This window comes from Myotis brandtii, unplaced genomic scaffold, assembly GCF_000412655.1.
Source record: "Myotis brandtii unplaced genomic scaffold, ASM41265v1 scaffold958, whole genome shotgun sequence".
In the NCBI taxonomy this organism is placed as follows: Eukaryota; Metazoa; Chordata; class Mammalia; order Chiroptera; family Vespertilionidae; genus Myotis; species Myotis brandtii.
Window position 1 is genome coordinate 215,940 of NW_005371960.1, and position 17,429 is coordinate 233,368.

At 46.1% G+C, this 17,429-nt stretch overlaps 1 protein-coding gene across 1 annotated transcript in view; it reads right to left on the reverse strand.

The window, feature by feature from the left end:
* Positions 1-17,429, reverse strand: part of VIT (vitrin) — a 104,645-nt gene that overhangs the window by 5,855 nt on the left and 81,361 nt on the right. The window contains exons 11-12 of the mRNA XM_005886089.2: positions 14,353-14,500; positions 1,545-1,648 (exon numbers count right to left, since the gene is read on the reverse strand). Coding sequence (XP_005886151.1) covers positions 1,545-1,648; positions 14,353-14,500 — 252 coding nt within the window. The remainder of the gene's footprint in view (positions 1-1,544; positions 1,649-14,352; positions 14,501-17,429) is intronic.

A 17,429-nucleotide genomic window follows, 5' to 3' on the forward strand; every position in this document is an offset into this window, starting at 1 on the left:
GTTAAGCCTTGATTGTTGTAGTTATCACTGTGAGGAATTGACCTCCAGGCCAATTGGCTGTGAGAATCAGCTGTGTCTGCAGTGGGAGAACTTCTGTGCTGGAGACACCCCTCTGGGGTTAGACTTGCTTCAATGGGGCTTTGGTGCTCACTGAGTCTGCCCCCTGAGTGTGTCTTTTATGGTTCCACGGAGCTGCAAACTCTGTTTCTTGCTTTGTTTGCCACGTTCACTATTTTTTTTTTGCGTTCACTATTTTTAGCTCAGTAGCTTATGCATATTCACAATGGCGTGCAGCCATCACCACTATCCACTTCCCTCTGCAGTCTCCCTTTAAGCCTTTGATTTCTAATTGTCTCATATTTAAAAAAAAAAGGGGGGGGGACCAGCAAGCAGGTAAGAAAACTTTCATGGGAACAAAGAAGCCCCACGAAGCCCATAAGCTGGTCCCATCTTGTTTTCCAGAGCATGGAGCGGGAGGAGCCTACCGAGTGACCGAGTGACCGGAGCATCTGCCTGCCTTCCTGCAGCTTGAGGTGAGCCTGGGGCTACAGGGGCTGCTGAGTGTGGAGGACTGTATTCCGGATTCATGGTCCCTTCTGTCCAGTTCCATGCCAGGGGTACAGGTGTGGCTTGCCAGGGCACTGTGAACACCCACTAAGAGCTGAGGCACTGTGTTAATCCTGTTGCCTGTTGGCTGTGTGGCCCCAGATCACTGCCTGTCTCTGTGCCTGGATTTCCATGACAACACACTGCCTCAGCTGAGCGTAATGCCTTTCCCAAGCGCATGTTTTATACTGTCAAGGGTCTCAGGAAATTTTTGGAGTCAATTGGGGTGACTGTCCCAGTTTGCCAGGACTTTCCCAGTTTCAGCACTGAAGGCCTATATGCTCCCAGGCCCACTGGGATGACTGGTCACCCTCAAGTCAGCATAGCTGCATATAGTGAGTGAGACAGGGCCCTTAACCTGGGGTCTGTGGATCCCTAGGGCACTGGAGGTGTGTATACATAAATCCCCTGAAATGATTGTGTTTTGTGTGTATAAGTATCTATTTGGGTCAAAGGGTCATAGCTTTCAGGGGATTCTCAAAGGGTCTTCAATCTAAATGAAAGTTAAGAACTACCTTCTTAAGGCTTTAGGATTAATGCCATTACAGCCAACGCTTTTCTGGTTTTGGTCAGCATCCTGACTACCGGCCAGGACAATCTTACCTGTCAAGTGAAAGGATCAGCTGGTTACATGTGCAGTTGCTGGAGAAATGTCTTAGAGATCCCATGCGAGCTGGCTGCTCAGAGAAAACCTTGGCTGCTGAGAACTGCTTTCATAACTAAAGCATAAAACTTCCCTCAAGGCCCAAGGGCCTTTGGCATATGGGTGATGACGATGCATGATCATACTGAATCCGTGATCATACTTGAGAAATGATAGGTACTGTGTGAATCACTCCTTGACGTATTACTATTTTTCCTCCTATCTATGATGCTAGAAGACAATCATGTAGAAAGAGAACCCCGGTAGCAAGAGAGAACGAATCTGGATCACATACCTACGTTAGACAGCCCTCCTCTCTGGGTGATTTTCTCTATGGCTGCTTTCAGATCTCGGGAACTCACGTGAGTTTTGAGGTTGAATTGGGTAGCAGGGTTATCTCTGAGGAGCCAGAACAAGAAATAAAAATTAGGTGGACAGTTATTACCGGTGGAGGAAAGCAGAAATCATGGCGGATTCTTTCCTGTACACCAAGCATGTCAGACTCGCAGCCCGTGGGCGGCATGCCTCCTTTATTTGGCCCATGTTAGCCTGTGAGTTTGGCATGCTTGATGCACACGTAGTGTGGGAGCTGCTTCAATGAAGTACCCCACTGTGGACAGAAGTAACGGTGAGACGGAGGACGGGCTCCTCCCAGTGTGTGCGAGGAAAGCCGGCTGGCTCAGGCTTCAGAACATGTGGGTTCTAGTTTTGACTGTCATTTCTTAGCGGTGTGACCTTGAGAAATCATTTAACTCCTCCGGGCTTCGGCTTCTTCATCTGGTAAAAACAAAGACCATAGCGCTCATATTGCTAAAAAGCAGGGCTGTTGTCAAGTGGGGTTTTGCAAATGTCAGGATGTTCCCAGGCTGCCCCAAACCCCCTCTCCAGAAAGAGAGTCTCAGCTGCTGGCCACTCCCTGGGTTCCCTCTGCACTGGAATGAATCTTAGTGGTGTCAAGCAAAGACATCCAGCTTCATCTGGTAAAAACAAAGACCATAGCGCTCATATTGCTAAAAAGCAGGGCTGTTGTCAAGTGGGGTTTTGCAAATGTCAGGATGTTCCCAGGCTGCCCCAAACCCCCTCTCCAGAAAGAGAGTCTCAGCTGCTGGCCACTCCCTGGGTTCCCTCTGCACTGGAATGAATCTTAGTGGTGTCAAGCAAAGACATCCCTTCAGCTTTTTCATGTTGTGGCTCCCGTGACTGGGTGAGAATATTCACATCTCACCCAGGAGGTCAGCCTCTCCTTGGTTGAAGCCTGACAAAGATGAGCCTGCGAGGAGCTGGGGCGAATGGAGTGGAGAAACAGGGTAATCCTTCTCCAGAGAGGACCTCCCTGGGGAAACTGAACAGCCTTGGGAGCAGCTGGGCAGAGTGTGGCAGACCCTGCATGAGCAGGTGGGAGGGGGTGCTGCCAGGGGTGTGCGCGCCCAGGCCCAGGAGCGAGTGCGGGTGAGCAGTAGAACCCCATCTTAGGAAGCACCGACAAGGCTGTTGGCAGGGCTCCGTGGGAGTGTGACGTCTAAGGTCCCACAGGGCCCCTAGACTCCAGTCGAGGCTGCGCCTGGTTCAATGCTCTGATGCCGCTGTCTCTGACTTCTTCATAGTTTTTCAATAAGCGTCCCTGCAAATTATGTGGCTGCTCCTGGCTGCAGGTTGCTAAGTCTCCAAGGAGAGTGTGAAGGAGACTTTAGAAAGCAGCCTTATCTCAGTTAATACTCACAATTACAGCAACTACAACTCGGGACACGGCATCACCAAGCTGCCCAGCGCCAGTTTATACTGAAATTAAGGTCTTTACACCAATTCATGGCTGTCCACAACCACTGGCCAGTGTACATATGAACTAAAATTTCTAGATTTGGGGAGAAACAAAGGCTGTATGTGCTTAGATAAATGCAATCACTGGAAACATCTATATGACCTAGGAGATATATATATTGGGAGCGTTTCTGTTTATGAGTTCATTAAAAATGAAAAACTGAAAAATAAAAAAAGTAAAAGCAGTCTTTCCACAAACACCAAAAGTAGATCCAGGAAGAAGCAGCTTTAGACAGTTCCAGGTTGGAATTCAAAGGGGCCACAGTGGATGGAGCCTTAGAGGTCCTTCAGAGGACCTGAGAGGGGACAGTCTCTGCCCCCCTCCCTCCTTCTCTAGCTCTATCCCTGTTTGCTGACCTTCCTAGTTAGGTCAAGGTGACCTGTCAGAGGAGAACTTGTAAAGGAGCTGGAAAGATGACCCTCTGTATTCCATAGTATTAATAAGTACGAGAGGCATGGGTTGGTTCTTAGGCAAAACCAAGGCAGCTACCTTCAGGGAAGACTAAGGAAAGTTGAAAACAAGCTCAACCGAGGTGGGTATTGGGCAAAATCCAAAGAGGTGCAATGCCACCAGAGGAAAACCAAGTTCTATTTTAGGATTAAATTAGAAAAACAACTACACAACAAAACAGAGGCAGGTGGGGCAGAATGAGAATGACGCCTCTTCTAAAGGTCCTGATTTTGTATTTGTAATTTCATGTTATTTTCCTAAAAGGAACCCCAAATTGCATGTGCTTCAGGGTCCCTAAAGTCTGGATCTTCCCTTGGTGACCAAGAATAAGAACTTTTTCAGGGCCTAAAAGAAAAAGTTGAAACAACAACAACAAAATAATATTGGCTACAAAATAAGAAAAGGCAAAATTGATATTAACCATAAGATATATGTAATTGTTTACCAAATAACACTATATATACTTCTTTAGTTGGAAGAACTTTAGCTCATAAAACTTTAATTGTATTTGAAAATGATTTGTGGGCTTGATTTTCTCACTTTGAAAGATTTCCTGAGTGTGTCTGATGATTGTGAAGAAATCATACCTAATTATAATTTGTGTTGCTTGTAGACAAATAATTTAAAAAGCAAAAGTATAAAAATTTCTTTCAAAAGTTTTTACAGAAAAAACATTAAGTGTGGAACCTAATTGCCTAGTCACATCCATGGTTTTCCCCCAGAACCCTGTGCTGAGGCTGTCTTAATATTGATCACTTTGTAGAGCAATTGTTGATTACCCGTCTCTTTCCTATTCTACATAAACAATGGGGTTTCTGTTTTTTTGTGGTAGTTATCTTCTATGAAGTCACTCAGAGCACCAAATTAGCAAGTACTGAGCCATTGCTCCCAGGGGAAATACAGGGCTAGGTTCCTGTGGGCCTCTGGTTACAACATTTGCATCAGTAGATGAATACAGAAACTTGATTGATGTATGTTTCTGTTCAACGAAACCTAATTTAATATATGTTTCTTACAAATAATTAATTATATGCAATATTTCTGTATAATAAAACACTAGCTGAGAAGGGTTTAACATTTTCCTGACCCTGGGTAATGTTTACACAAATATCTTTGGCTTTCGGCCTCACAATGCCATCCACTATGCATTTTAAAAAAATCAGCTGTCATTTCATGAATTTATAAGTTCAGCCACTTTTTCATAACTTCAACATGCACTATCGATGTTACTTTAGCACTTTCTAGAGCAGACTCACATACAGATCAGCAGATGTCCTTTCTTTTTCTAAATGTATCTTTAACATTGAACTTACAACCAACAGCACTATAACTCATATTTAAAAGGAAACTTATCCAACACTTGTGTGTTCTCCATAAGCACACCACAACCTTCTTGCACTTAGAACCCTAGACTGGGGGGTCATTGTATTTATTTAGGTTTTAAAATTGAGATATTATTGATATATAACATTGTATTTGTTTTAGGTGTACAGTGTAGTGATTTGCAACAAATATATATATTGTGAAATGATTACTGGAATAAGTTTGTTGAACATCCATCACTACACATAGTTACAATTTTTTTTTTCTTGTGATGAAAACTTTTAAGGTCTCTTAGCAACTTGTAAGTATATAGTACAGTATTGTTAACTATAGTTACCATGCTGTACTTTACATCCCTGGGACTGACTGATGTTATAACTGGAAGTTTCTACCTTTGACCACCTTCACCTATGTCATTGGGGGCCATTTTAAACGGTGAAATTACCATCAGAAAAGCACAAAAATGCAAAAAATGTGGCACTAAACAGGCTGTGAAAAGAATACTTGTTTAAGTATGAGCTGCAACAAGAAAGCAGAGCATGGCCTTGTTTGACCTCAGCTGGGAATGTGTGTGTGTTAAAGGACTCAAAAACTTCCCCTGTGCGTGTCTACAAATGACCAGGAAAGTGCCACAAGTAATTGATTTCGGAGTTACAAATAAATGTTAGGGAGTCGGTGTTTTTGCAAACATGGAAGCTACTTGAGAACAGACACGATGTCTTAGTATTTCCCACCCCTAGTGCTTATCAGACAGGCGTAATGGATAATTGTGCAACAACTAAGAAAGGAGGCTCACATGTCCACTCCTCTCTTGGGTCATCCCAGGGGGAGTTGAACACTCTGCCTTGAGCTCCACGGATCACACTCACTCTGTATGACATCACTGAGGTAGATGAATCCATCTTCAGAGGCAGACACATGAGCTATTCATATGACCAATGAATAGATGCTTTTAATTTTATTTAATGTTATTTCTTTAAAAAATATTGCCTCCCATACTAGATGGTGAAGTCCTGAAGAACAGACTCTCTATCACATTTATTTATTTAGTGTTACTGGATTGAAAGGTTGGATCAGAGGGCCTCTGAAACTCTTTCCAATTGCTAAACTGATGATTAGGGGCAAAACCATGGCTCATCCCCCAAGGGACTTATAGGCAAATATGATCAAACCACTTAAATGAATTTTACCTCATTATCCCCTGCAAATGGCAGAGTGCTTAGTACATGGGAAACACTCAATAAATCTTTATTAAGCTGTAATGCAATTAAATCATAGGAATGAATGATAAGTTTTTCACCTGCAGCCTGTGGCGGCTCTCGGTACCAGAGCACCTGGTGTGTGTCCTTTTCAGGATATATGGGCTGGTGGCCTGACACCCTAGCCTGGCTACTTTTAAAAGTTCAAAGAGCTATGCCACTATGTTTTTATGTAAGTAACCTTTTAATTTTATTGCAAGATCTTATTAAAGGAAACCACTTTTTTTTTTTTTTTTACCCCTTAGCAATATCAAAGCTTTTCTTTGAAAATAAGAGGGGGAAAAAAAGACATTTATAGCTCAAGGAGAAAATATAAAATTGGGTTATGTTTGAAAGAAGAGTTGAGACTAATGAAGAGACACTGTGAAGATGCAGAATTTGGCTGTGCATATAAAGGGATTATTTGTGCAATAGAAAACGATTACCCTACAAGTGTTCAAGAAGAAAGAACATCTGTAGGAAGTGGGCACAGGTGACTCCTACCAAGGCTTGGGGGCCTGAGGGTAGGGAATTGGGGCTGTTCTTCAGTGTTTCCAGACCTCCCTGATCTGACTCACCTGGGGCATTAATTAAACTACATGGGTTACTAGGCCCCACAGAAGAAGCTCCGTTCAGAAGGTCTGGATGGGGTCTGGGAATATTTTCTTAAGGGATCCAGGTGAATCTCTCTCCAGGAATGTGGGGAAGCCCCGGAGACTGACATCTGAAGACCCTTTCAGTCCTAAGGCTCCCATTGGGTTAAAGTCCCAGAGTCTCCTGGTTTGCTCCATAACACTTTCAGGTACGTGAAATGAGGGTCCCAAATGAATTTTTATGCCAGTAGAGACATATCAACTAATCATATTACCTATAGCAAGAACCTTTCAAAATCGTTTCCCTCAAGAAGACATCAACTTAAGGTTACAATAAAATAACCTAATTATATTTAATTTTCTTAACGGCTAAAATGTGGTGATTTATGGACTTAGTCTGAGATGAACCGTGCCTGTGAAATCAGGAAGATGTTCCAGGGTGTCCCTGGTGCCCAAGGACATGCTGGCAGCTGTAGGTTGGGTGGCAGACTTGCCCCTGGAGGCAGAACCTGGTTGAGATGAGAATGGTTCTGCCCCAGGCTCTCAGAGGGCTGAGCACTATGGCCAACCCAGTGGCCCCTTTTGAAAAGATACTGGCCTTTCTCACATTTCCCAGGATCAGAGATGGAGAGCAGGGACTTATAACCAAATTCAGTTTTAGATGAGTGTTTTTAAAATTAGTAACAGTAATTCTACCCATCTACCACCTACATGCCTCTTCCTGCAGGAGGAAAGGCAGGTGTGCAATCTGCTGGCCTTGGAGGAACTCGGGCCACTGGTCTAGTCTGTAACTGTGTCCTAGGGTTTGGAAAGTGCTGGGCTGCTGGAGGCAAAGACCAACAGTAGTTAGCACATTAATGCGAAAGTCCCACTAGAAGGCTAATGGACTTTGATATTCAGCAGGACTGAAAATCAGCATAATATTGCCCTGCTGTTGGCCAAATGGCTCAAGGCAATCCCCTAACCCCGTGGTTGGCAAACCGCGGCTCGAGAGCCACATGCGGCTCTTTGGCCGGTTGAGTGTGACTCTTCCACAAAATACCACGTGTGGGTGCGCACATACAGTGCGATTGAAACTTTGTGGTCCATGCGCAGAAGTCGGTATTTTGTGGAACAGCCGGTATTTTTTGGAAGAGCCACACTCAAGGGGCCAAAGAGCCGCATGTGGCTCTTGAGCCTGGGTTTGCCGAGCTGCAGTTTGCCGACCACTGCCCTAACCTGATAATCCTTTTACTGTTTACCGAACTTTACCTTTGATATGCCTGTTTGCCTTCCTAAAAAGCAAGTGTGTATTCAAGTAAATAAAAGCAGAGGGACCGAGTTTTCAGGGAGCCTCTCCGATAGAGGGAAGCTATCCACCTGGCTCCCCTATGATTTCTAAATTCATATTTCTTGTCTAGTGTTTTCATTTGTGCGTTGGCCCTTTCTTCAGATCCTGAACCCTAGCCGTGCTGGTTGCGACTTCACACTGGGCCAGGGAATGTCCTGGCAGCAGAGCTTCCTGAACTCATCTGATCACCTGGGGATTCTGATTCTGTTGATCTGAGTGAGGGCTGAGATCTGCCTTTCAACAGCCTCTGGATGCTACTGTGGATCATGCTTTGAGTAGCAGTGTCTTGGATGCTGTAAGAATCCAGAACATCAGCAGAGGAGCTGTCGGTGACGAGAGGAAGGGAGTAGAAGAATGAGTCTAGAGCAAGGAAGAGAAAGGCCAAGAAGAAAGGGAGGGGGTGGAGCTCCTAGGGCCCTCCAGAGAGGTGGGAGGGCCTGGGATTCACCTGAGGACAGCACAGGCCTGAGGAAATACTTGTGCCTTCATTCTCTGCTTGTGCAATGGAATCACTGGGGAGTGCTGAAGAGTAGTGATGCCCCACTCATGAATTCTGACTTAATTCATCTGAGGTTTGGTCTGGGCAGTGGGATTTTTCAGGAGCTCCCCAAGTGGTCCTAATGTGTACTGTGGTGATCATCTGCTTCTCTTGGGTCTGGAGATATTGGTAGAATGATCCCGGAGGCCTGGGATCAGCCCTGTGCCTGTGCAGAGGGAGTCCAAGGGGAGCCCTTGAGTGGAAGCGGAGGAAGTCACATGCAGGCCCCGTGGTATTTATACCTGTGGGAGAACTGCATGCTGGGGAATAGAAAAAGGATACGACTTTTGTGCAAATTGTATCCACAGCTCACTTAGCTTTGAGATTGTTCCTGAGGAGTTGGCTCAAGGGTTCACCTGCCTGTCTCAGAGGGGAGGGGATGGCACGGTGGGCCTTTGCTAGTGCCATTAGGCCCTGGAGAGAGCCCCCCCCCCTTCAAGGCAGAAGACAGGCAGCTACTCTGGGGTTCTGTTAGTTCCTGTAAAGGTGAAGTAGGCCGAGGGGCAAACCTAGCACTGGGTGTGTGGGGTGCGGAGCGGCCTGCGTTCCAGGTGGGCGCGGCCACTCTGTACCGGGAAGCTGGGCAGTCCCTTCTCTTCCCTCTCGGCAGTTGGTGATTCTCAGCCTTGGCTGGAGGGTGGAATTACAGATTAAAATACTGACTTGTGGGTGTTTGCCAGATTCTGGTTGAATAGATCTGGGGCGAGGCCCAGGCCTCAGCATTTTTAAATGTGAACTCAGGGCCCAGATGGTTCCTCCCTGCCCTGAGGTCCTGTGGTCCTGGCCCCCACCTGCTGTGTGTCATGCCCGGGGCCTCCCACCTGCCGAGGATGCAGATTCTAGAGAATGTGACAGAATGGTCCCCCTTGCTGGTGTATTCGGTGTATTCGCTTTCTACTTCTGTTGTAACAAATGACTATAAACTCAGTGGCTCAAACAACACACTTATTAGTTCTGGAGGTCAGAACTCCAGCGTGGATGTCCCGAGGCTAACACTAAGGTGTCAGGGCTGTTTCCTTTGTGAAGGATCTCGGGAGAATCCATTTCCTTGTCTTTCCCAGCGTCTCTTGCTCATGCCCCTCCCTCCACCTTCACCGCCTGCAGCCCCATCTCTGGTCATCCTCCCAGAGCCTCCCCCTCTAACTGACAATAGCTGGGGCAGGGTCTCTGTTTTTAAGGAGTCATGGGATTGGATTGGGACACTGGATAGTCCCGGATAACCTCCCATCTCAGAGTCCTGAACTTGAATCACACCTACAAAATCCCTTTTGCCAAGGCAGGCAGCATATTCACAGGTCCCAGGGGTTTGGATGTGGACAGCTGGGGGCGGGGAGGCTATTGTTCTGCCTCCCACACCAGACCTGACACCTCACTTCTTCCCTCAAGGTCTTCGGTCTGGGGCTGAGAAGAAGAGACAGGAGATGCAGCCCAACTCAGGGCCACTCCCTAAAGCACAGGGCAGCTGTCATAGAAAAAAACACACAATCTATTTCATTTTTAAAAGAAGAAACACCAACATTTTGCTTCGTTCTACAACTGTTTTCCACTGTTGATATCCTAGGGTTGATTACAAAGTTCAAAAGAACATGTGCAATTCTGTTCCATCTGTACTGCACTTGGGGACTCGAATGAAATCCTATGGAAGGTCGAGGGGGCGTTGACCCTGTGGATCCAGGCTGCAGCCGAGACACGAGCCGCGTGGCCTTGTTCATTCTGTCTGCAGGAGTTCGCCTAAGAGCTGCTTGCTCCGGCTGTTCTTCCATTTAGCCCTTTAGCGTTCCTGTCGGTATTAAGAGCCATCACGAGCCTGTTGGCTGTGTAATTCTAAAGCAGAATGTGTGAGCAAGATGAGGGCTTGATCCCTGGCCTTTCGTTCAAGCACAGTGTCTCAGTCCTCAGCCCTCAGTCTGGTGGAAAGATTCAGAAGCTTTCTGGCAGGTGAGAAAATCTCTGCTTTGAAGTCAATTTTGCTTGACATTTTAGGGGTCCACCCAAGGTTTCATACCAGCCCTCTCCCCAGCCGTCATGCATTTAACTGTGTGTCCTTGGGAGAGACGCTCACCCTCTCTGAGTCTGTTTCACACGCAGCCCCTCTCACGGGAGGTGTGTGATAATTGTGGAAAGAATGCTGTGGTTGTTGAAAGGTTTGCACAATTGTGGGTTACGAGCCTCTGTATGTGCAGAGAGAGGGCACGTGGCAGAGGGAGCGTGCCGGTATCAACGGTGGAACTCAGTGCAAGGTGAAGTTATGGGGAATAGAACCCAAGAGCCTGGTAGAGGGCGACACTGGCCTGCTGAGAGGAGACCTGAGTGGACCAGTAGAAAGACAGACAGATGCAGGGAGAGGAGGCGGGAGGGGATGACCATGGTCTTGGCAGTCCTGTGACACAAGTCCCCCTTCACCTGGGCTACCAGGGCTGGTGTTCTGTTTCTTGTACCCCAAAGATCTTTGTGAGGGATACCCAGGGGTCAGAATGTGGGATGAACGTTGCATTTTGCAAATCAGACCGTGTTTATATTTCTTGTATTTTTATTTCTTATTTGCCTTCTTTTCATAAGAACGATATCCTAAGTATTTTTAGAATTCAGTTCCATTAACACATTTAGTACTGTCTTCTATTTCTGTTAATACTTAGTATGAGTTTTTTCAACTCTAAATTTAAAAGTCTAACTTTAGACATAAAAGTGTAAATCCTGACTCAGCTCTCCTAAGAAGCACCAAGGGCAGGAACCCTCCTGGGACCTCGTGGGCCAGTGGCCGGTAACTTAATGGAGGTGAGAAGCCGGAGAGGAGGGGAAATTCCGAGGCTCAGGGGCCTCCCTCCTCGATCAGCTCCTGCCCAACCTAAGCCTCCCCTTCGAGTACTGGTTCTTGAGGGGGGCCCACTTCTTTTAGAGGAGGTGGGGCCAGGAGCTTTCCAAGGCCCAGTGCGCTGTGATTCCCAGGGGTGTAGAGTGGGCACTGGAATCCGAGGGCCCCAAATGCCAGGAGAGGCACCAGTTTCCCGGTGTGCCAAGTGCTGGCCTGCCTGCTTTTCCTTTTCCAGAAACACAGGCCCCATAGTGGCATCTACCTCTGTTTCCCCACTCTTTCCTGCCCCACTGCCTCCCTCTCTAGGCACCTAGACCATTTGGTAAAGAAAGGATAGAGGGTCCCTAGCCGGTTTGGCTCAGTGGGTAGAGCGTCAGCCTTCGGACTGAAGGGTCCCGGGTTCGATTCAGGTCAAGGGCATGTACCTCGGTTGCAGGCTCCTTTTCGGCCTGGGCCCTGGTCGGAGCTCGTGCAGGAGGCAACCAATCGATGTGTTTCTCTCACCTGGATATTTCTTTCTGTCTTTCCTCTCTCTCTCACTCTCTCTAAAAAACAATGAAAAATAGCCTTGGGTGAGGATTAAAAGAAAAAGAGAAAAAAAAGAAAAGAAAGAAAGGATGGAGGGGACCCACCCAGGCAAGGAAGCCAGGCCGCTGAAATCAAAAGGAGTTTCAGCTCGTTCTCATAACCCCCTTCGATAGTTGTGTTCCCCACGGCCCACTGGTGGATGTGTAACGTAGGGCATGCCAGCATTTCATTATTGATCATCCACCTAAGGGAACCCCAGGCAGCAAGGGGAGGCAGCTCGTCCAGTCTGTTAGCCCAAGGTATTCGTTTGTGGGATGTCTTCCGAGTGCAGAGCCAGTCCCCGAATTACAGGGCGCCAGGGCTGGCAGAGCCCCCATAAATCATCTGCTCCACCCTGGACTTTGTAGATGGCAGCACTTACATGGAGAGGGTAAGTGACTTGCTTAAGGTCACACAGCGGGACTCAGGCCAGATTTCAAGACAGCCTGTCCCCAGTTCATTGTGCTTCCCACTCCACCCTGGGGCTGTAGGAGGGTGAGGATGATGGCTTAGTTTGTATGAGCAATTGAGTGAAGGAAAACAGACCTATTTTCCTTCTGTGCTCCAAATTAATAAGGAACTCAGGTGGGGGAGGAAGACAAATAGCAAAGGCATTTTTAGAAGGAAGAACTGGAAAGCATGGGAGATAAACTCTTAACTGCAAATGGTGTTCACAGTAGGAAAACATGGGAAAAGAATTTTTGGGTTTTCTTGAGGGGACGGAGTCTTTCTTGAATTGTTTTTCCTTCCCTGCTATACTTATTCTTTCATCCACGCTCTCTCTCATCACCATACAACATTATTCTGCCATTTTTCTTCTCCTTGACATAGTTATCACTTTATTTTCATATTATGCGATCAGTCTCAGTATACACAGCCTTTAAAGCAGCTATTTTTAATGCAAGATGACACAGCAAGCTTTAGATCGCTGCCTCCCCTCCCCCTCCCCCCCCAGTACAATGGACCGGGGACACCTGGCACAAAAGCACTTCCATTTCCTCCCTGGAGAAGCTCGCTCTCCACTCTCTATCTTTGAAAAGTGACACAGGAATGAAATAGGTTGACATTTTGAAAACAAAACAATGACCCAAAAAACATATTTTCCTATTTCACGTTAAATTCCTCAAGATAGATCATTTGACATTGAGAGTTAGCATTTGTAAGCATTGGTTGTTTGCACATATTTGACTCTAACTATAGACAAGAGTCAGTTAACTCATCGACTTTTTCTTCATAGAAATAGAAAATAGTGCTAAATGTGCTCTTGGAATTTAATTCTAAATGCTTGTGTTATAGGTCTTATGAAAAGGCATTTTTGTTTATTTCTTTTGATAACTCAAACATAAATATCTCGTGTCTTTCATGTAACAGCCTCAGTGACCGCCTGCTCTGAGGAATCCTCAGGAGTTGTTTGCAGGGTCTGGAGAGCCCCCGGGTGTTGGCAGGTGTGAATGCTGTCACTTTTCAGAGGAGCAAATAAGCTGTGTTGTCGCTTCTGAGCAGGAGGCACCAAGGTCTAGGTTAGTGTCCCCTTCGAGTCTAAGCTGCAGGGCTGTGGGGTGTGTGTGTGTGTGTGTGTGTGTGTGTGTGTGTGTGTGTGTGATGCTGTGTCTGATGGTCCTTTGTGGAAAGGGAGATAATTATCCTGCCCTGAATGTCTCTTGGTTAAAAGTCGACTTATTATTTGAGATTTGTGCTTGCTTGATCTTTTCATAGTTTGTTCCTTATCTGTCAATATCTGTGTATCTGTTTTAGGGAGAAACCTATTCATATCTGAAATAAGATTGATTATTATCCCCAATAAGATAAGAGGTTAAGATCAAAAGTGGGTATGAATGTTTAATTTCTCCCCTAAAATAATAAAAAGGATTGGGGACAGTCACCTGGGTGCTCAGCTGAGTGATGGGGCCACTCCCCTTCTCGCCCAGTCTCACATTGCCTGGCCAGCTCTTCAGGACCAGTGCAAAGGCCTCGGGGTGTTTGTAGAAAGAGTTCAGGCTAAAGCACCATGTTGTCTAGGCGTCTTCCTTATATGTGGGAGCACAGGTGCAGCCCCTCAAACAAATGCTCAAATAGTCAAGGTGGAAAGGAGTCCCCCGTGACCTACAGATGAGGAAACTGATGACGAGAGGCGGAGGCCTTGCTCAAGGTCACACCGCTCAGCTAAGACGAGCCCAGAGGTCCTGTCTCCCAAATCAGTATCTTCTCCACCAATCACAAGTACCAATGCCATTCACTTACAAGTGTTCAATAATCTGTTCCTCTGGAATCTCAGATTCCTTAGATGGCATCTGGCTCGCTTCAGTCCCTTTTCATTTACATTAGTATTCGGACAGAGAATGAGTTTGTGCTCATGGATGTGTTGGTATTATTTGTGGCACAAAATTAAGCCAATGTGACTTCTCTTGGTTTCTGAATTAGAATAGCACTTACCCATACTGAACAACCCCCACCAGGGGGCCTGCCGGGCCAATGTCAAGAGCCTGGGCAACGTCAGCCAGGAACTGCTTCTGGATTCGGAAGCGACGACTGCCAATGCTCGCGCTCCCGTCAATTAAGAACGCCAGGTCAACTTTGCAGTCTGAGGAGTGGGAGAGGGCCCTGTTATTCTGATGATCTCTCGTTGCACTTACCTGTGCATGCATCCGCTCTCCCCCCTCTCTCCACCAGAGCTCCCCGAGATTCAATGAAAAGAAGGTAAAAAGAAGTAGCAAGATGCAGGGTCTATCCATTTATTTACAGATTTTCACTGGGCACCAAGGTCTTGGATGTGTGGGCTAGTGCTATTATCACAGCTGTTTCAGAATCTCGGTATCGGCCGTAATTATAGACTTCAGAGCAGGGACCTCCAGTCAAGACTGGGAAGGCCTCAGAACATGTCGTAGGCCAGTGATGGCGAACCTATGACACGCGTCTCAGAGGTGACACGCGAACTCATTTTTTTGGTTGATTTTTCTTTGTTAAATGGCATTTAAATATATAAAATAAATATCAAAAATATAAACCTTTGTTTTACTATGGTTGCAAATATAAAAAAAATTCTATATGTGACACGGCACCAGAGTTAAGTTAGGGTTTTTCAAAATGCTGACACGCCGAGCTCAAAAGGTTCGCCATCACTGTCCTAGGCTCAGACCATAGAAGCGCAGAGCCCGGACATGGGTTTTCACTGAGACTGACTCTCGGGAGTCAGTAGTCTTTTACTCTCCATCTAACTTTTTAGAATTATGTGTTGGGTCTTTATAAAGGTGTGAAAGAACCTGCAAAGCCAATGCTGAGCGGCAGGAATTATAGGATGAGAAATTGATAGCAATCTTCCCCTTCACTCCTCTGGGTGAGGCAACCATAGCATCACCCACATGTATCTACAGATGCCAGTACTTGTTTGTAGCCATCTTAGATTTTCTCCTTTCTTTTAGCTGTGATAATGAGCAGGACAGTTACATCTAGAATATCTGGACCTCTGTGCATATATGAAGGTTATGATGGGGGAGGGGAGGACAGTGGGGCTGCAAGCTACTTCAACCTTTCAAATGCTAACCAGAGATTGTGGACAGCCACATACACTGATACAAGTTAGTGTCTTCTTTGCTCTTGGCTGAAGTGATATCCTCTCAGTATGGTAAAACTGATCAGAATTTCTTATGGGAGGTAGACAGCCCTTTGATTAATAAAAAATGAGGAATGAATTATTTAATGACTGCAATTTAGGAGACAACATATTTCAAAACCGAGTTTGATGGGGAGAAAAAGAGAGGCAGTAAAGATAGGAATTTCTGGGCTGGAGTATGGTGGGTGGGTGGTGCCGCTGCCCAGACAAGCCTGGATCTCTGAGCTGCTGCGTGGTTACCACGAGGCCTCCGGGCTGCTCTTCCCTGCTTGGCATGGGCAGTGCTTCCCTGTGACCAGAGGAGGAGAAGCTCTGTGGGCAGCGAGGGGTTTTTATGTGTTTTTGTTGTTGTTCTTTTTGTTTTTAATGAAAGCAAGAAATGGGCATGAGTTGACACAGTTTTAAGCAGAATTGATGAGAATATTTAATAAAGAGAGATCACAGAATTGTCCGATTAAGGGGAGAAGTTATATGTGAGAATGTGCTTTATTACCTTGCGGTGGTTCATGGCAATCTAAGCCAGAGAAGCAGGCTTTGACAGGGACCTCTGTGGGCCTGGCTGGCTCCGCTCCAGCTGCAGTCGGTGCCTCAGCTCATTAGTGGATCTTGCAAACTTTTACTTCCTTTTTGCCTGGACAGTGCCTGCTGACTCTTCCTGTTCAGCTGGCCTCCCCTGTCCTTGCTGCCCCCAAACTGCCTACGCCTAAGCATGACCCTTGACATGAGGATTGGAAGAAGCAAATAAGTCAGGAAGTGGAGATGAAAGATGCCACTAAAGCAGTGGTTCTCAACCTTCTGGCCCTTTAAATACACTTCCTCATGTTGTAACCCAACCATAATATTTTCGTTGCTACTTCATAACTGTAATGTTGCTACTGTTATGAATCGTAATGTAAATATCTGATATGCAGGATGGTCTTAGGCGGCCCCTGTGAAAGGGTCGTTCGACCCCCAAAGGGGTCGCGACCCACAGGTTGAGAACCGCTGCGCTAAAGCCTGGGATAAAGCAAAAGAGAAGAGGAACTGCTCTATGGCTTGTGGGCTCCTTTCCTAGGCCTGGGCTTGCAATGTGAATTGTTGCCAGCAGGTGGCACTGGTATTCTTCAGGGCTTGCTGCCCACTGGCACCTATCCTTTGCTGGAAATGCGACTCCCAGGTTCCACCCAGACCTATAGCCCATCTTGTTAGACCTGCCTCTTAACGAGGTCTCCAGGTGATTTGTGGGAACAGTCAAGTTTGAGAAGTAACTCCTGAAGAGCGTTCGCCTTCCAGATGTCAGCTGAGCAGTTCAATGCACCTTTTAAAATGAATACTGTTTTTTGTTGTGTGTGTGTGTTTTTTGTTTGTTTGTTTTTTTAGTAACTATTAATTAGAGTAAGAGCCAAAGGAGATTTTGTTTTAAAATGTATAAAGTAGAATCCATGGGTTTTGTAGCCTCTGTTTTGGTTCTGCATAGACCATTTCCCCCCCTTATTTCTTACATTGAACTGTGTTCAGGATGGGCATGTTCATTTTGCAGCTAGGTTTTGAGGAAGTGAGGTGGTTTTCTACTTGGGTAGTTCTCTTCGCTCACTAGCCTGACGGCTGATATTGGGGTCACCTTTGCTCCCCCTTTCCCAGAATGATCTAATGACAATGGTTCCATCTCAAGGCATGTGTTCACTGAGACCTAGTGGCTTTCTCGTATTGAGATGAGATCAATACTGAAGGAAGGAAGTGGGTTATGAAATGTTTAGCATGAACGATTTGTTATGGTAGAGATTGGAGGACTAGAAAGAAAAGGTAAGATATGTTGTCTACAGGAATCAATCTATCCATGTTCTTGTTTTGGTTTTCTCCAACAAGGTACAGTTTTATTGATTAACTAGAGGCCCGGTGCACAAAAATTTGTGCACCTGGG